Here is a 3,071-nt window from a genome sequence, read left to right as displayed (position 1 = left end):
GGGCCATGTCCCTGGTTTTGTATCAACAAGTCATTGCCAAACTCAGCGTCATCTAGGTTTTCTCCTGCGCTGTCTTCCAGGAGGTTGTGGTTTGCCTTTTACCGTTAGGTCTGCGACCCACAGTGGGTTGATTGTGTGCAGGGTGCGCGGTCTGTTTCCAAAGCCGATGTCTTTGTGGGTAGATGTCCAGTTGTTCCAGCCACACGTGTTCTTCGCTTCTTTTTCAAAGAGCAGTTGAGTCTATTCGTGTGAATGATAGGGGGTCTCTCTACTCAGCTTCACGGATCAATTATGTTTTTAATGTTTTTCGCCAATACCACTCTGTCTTGCTGACTGCAGTTTAAAGTAAGGCTTGAAATCGGGAAGTGTCAGCCCTCCAACTTTGTTCTTCTCCTTCAATGTTGTGTTGGCTGTTTCCTGGCTCTTTGCCTCTCCACATAACATTTGTAATCTTTTTGTCAATATTCAAAAAATAACTTGCTGGGGTTTCTATTGGGATTGCTTTTGATCTCTAGGTGAAATAAGGAAGAAGCACTGACATCTTGACAATATTGAATCTTGCTACCCATGAACGTGAAATAATATATTTTGTTTGTTTTTTAGTTCTTCCTTCATTTCTTTCACAGAGTTCTGTAATATTCCTCGTGTAGATCTTGTACATATGTTTAGACCTATATCAAAGTATTACATTTTGGGGACTGCTATTGTAAGTGGTATTATGCTTTAAACTTCAAATTCCATGCACTCTGTGTTGATACGTAGAAAAGCAATGACTTTTATGTAGTAACCTTATATACTGCAACCTTGCTATATAATCTCTTATTAGTCCCAGAAGGGTTTTGTAGATTTATTTGGATTTTCTAAATAAACAATCCTGCCATGTGGAAAAAGACAGTTTTATTTCTTTTTTTCCTATCAGTTAATCTGTTTTTGTCATATTGCATCTCAAAGACTTCCAGGATGATGTTGAAAAAGCAATAGATAAGGAGGGCATCCTTGCCTTTTCCTATCTTAGCAGAGATGTCTCTGGCTTCTCACCACTAAAGATGCTGTTAGCATCAGGGTTTCTGTAGAAATTCTTTATCAAATTGAGGAAGATTCTCTCTATTCCCAGTTACCGAAAGTTTTCATCATAAATGGGTTTGGGATTTTGTCAAATGCTTTTTCTGCCTCTATTGAAATGATTGTGTAATTTTTCTTCTTTAGGCTATTGATATGATGGGCTACATTAAGCAATTGATGAGGGTTGAACCAACCTTGCATAATTGGCACAAATCCCACTTGGTTATGACGTATAATTCATTTTATGTATTGTGGGATTCAAATGCATAATATTTTGTTGAGAATTTCTACATCTACGTTTATTTAAGATATTGGTCTGTGGTGGTTTTGTTTCTTGCAGTGTCTTTACCTAGTGTTGGTATTAAGGTAATGATGACCTCATAAAACAAGTTAGTAAGTACTCCTTTATGCTATCTCCTGGAGGTATTTGTGGGACATTGGTATAACCTATTTCTTAAGTTTTTTGTAGAATTTACCATTGAATTCATTCTGGTTTGATGCTTTCTGTTTTTGAATATTATTATTGACTCAATTTCCTTAATAGCTAGAGTCCCATTAAGGTTTTATATTTCTTCTTGCAGCTTTGGTAAGCCATTTGATTTCTCATAGCAAGTAACTGTTTATCAGTTATTATAAAAGTGTTTGTAATTGTTATTTACTTTATTTACTTATTTATATGTCGGATAGCTACTTAAACTTTTGTCGTGCTCCCCCATTAGAATATGCCCTCTTTGAATACAAAAATAATCATTCTTGTTCAACATTGCATTAAAGCACATCACAGAAATTAAAGAAGACATAAATATATGAGGAGATATACCATGTTCATGGATTGGAAAACTCAATATTGTTAAGATGTCTATTCCACCCAAATTGATCTATATTCAACTCAATTTCCCAATTGAAATCTCAGCACAATATATTTGTGGATATTGACAAGCTAATTTTAATGTTTATATGGGTACCAAAAGCAACTAAAATAGCCAAAACAACTTTGAAAAGGAGTATCAGCATCGTCACATTACTTACTACCAAGATTTACTGAACCCCGAAGTAACCGCCAGGCAGCATGGGTGAGGGAAGGGGCACATTTGGTAGATGGAGGAGTAAACAGACCCAAGGAGGAGCTGAACAGTGGCTGCCTAACATGGCGGACGGGACGCAAATGCTAATCTCAGCGATGACTCCAGACACAAATACTTGCAAGAACAAATGCCATTTGTTTATTGAAAACTGTAATTTTTTCAAACTACGGTGTACTTATTCCCATGGACAATACATTGAATAGACACTAGAGAATAGAAAAACCAAAAATTGACATTTTGAACATAATCAGAATCAAATCTTCTGTCTTCGGGGTGCATAGTGGACGCATTCCTACTTCCTCAATAACACCAAGACTTTGATGTAAAGACAGGAGGTGTCCAATCCTTACTGGAGTGTAGAGATGGTGAATGGGGCATCATTCGGAGGAAAAGCATTAATTTTCAATATTATGTTGGAGGCACAGGGTGTTCTAGGCGGATGTTCTAGCAGCAAGAAGAATAGCATCGTCGGTAGCAGCATGGTCGGGAGGTGCAGCAGCCACTGCCATAGCCAGAGCCGTAGCCACAGCCATATCTGGACCCATAGCCAGAGCCGTAGCCAGAGCCGTAGCCACAGCTATATTTGGATCCATATCCACAGCCATAACCAGAGCCATATCCACAGCCGTAGCCAGAGCCATAACCACAGCCGTAGCCAGAGCCGTAGCCACAGCCATATCTGGACCCATAGCCAGAGCCGTAGCCAGAGCCGTAGCCACAGCTATATTTGGATCCATATCCACAGCCATAACCAGAGCCATATCCACAGCCGTAGCCAGAGCCATAACCACAGCCGTAGCCAGAGCCGTAGCCACAGCCATATCTGGATCCATAGCCACAGCCAGAGCCAGAGCCATAGCCAGAGCCGTAGCCACAGCCGTAGCCACAGCCCCCGTAGGAGTTCCCGTAGTAGTTGCAGCACAT

General features: G+C 40.0%; 1 protein-coding gene across 1 annotated transcript; it reads right to left on the bottom strand.

Annotated features, from left to right (window-relative positions):
- Positions 1-2,591: 2,591 nt before the first annotated feature.
- Positions 2,592-3,071, bottom strand: LOC102762461 (keratin-associated protein 6-2-like). Its single transcript, XM_006766089.1, has one exon. It carries the CDS (start codon positions 3,069-3,071, stop codon positions 2,592-2,594), a length of 480 nt encoding a protein of 159 aa, XP_006766152.1.

The sequence above is a fragment of the Myotis davidii genome, unplaced genomic scaffold (genome assembly GCF_000327345.1).
Source record: "Myotis davidii unplaced genomic scaffold, ASM32734v1 scaffold436, whole genome shotgun sequence".
Lineage (NCBI taxonomy): Eukaryota > Metazoa > Chordata > Mammalia > Chiroptera > Vespertilionidae > Myotis > Myotis davidii.
The sequence above is the reverse complement of the archived record's forward strand: the minus strand, read 5'-3'. Positions and strand labels throughout refer to the sequence as shown.

Coding starts and splice junctions, on each gene's coding strand:
- LOC102762461 (XM_006766089.1), bottom strand. CDS start 3,071: ATGTGCTGCAACTACTACGGGAACTCCTACGGGGGCTGTGGCTACGGC.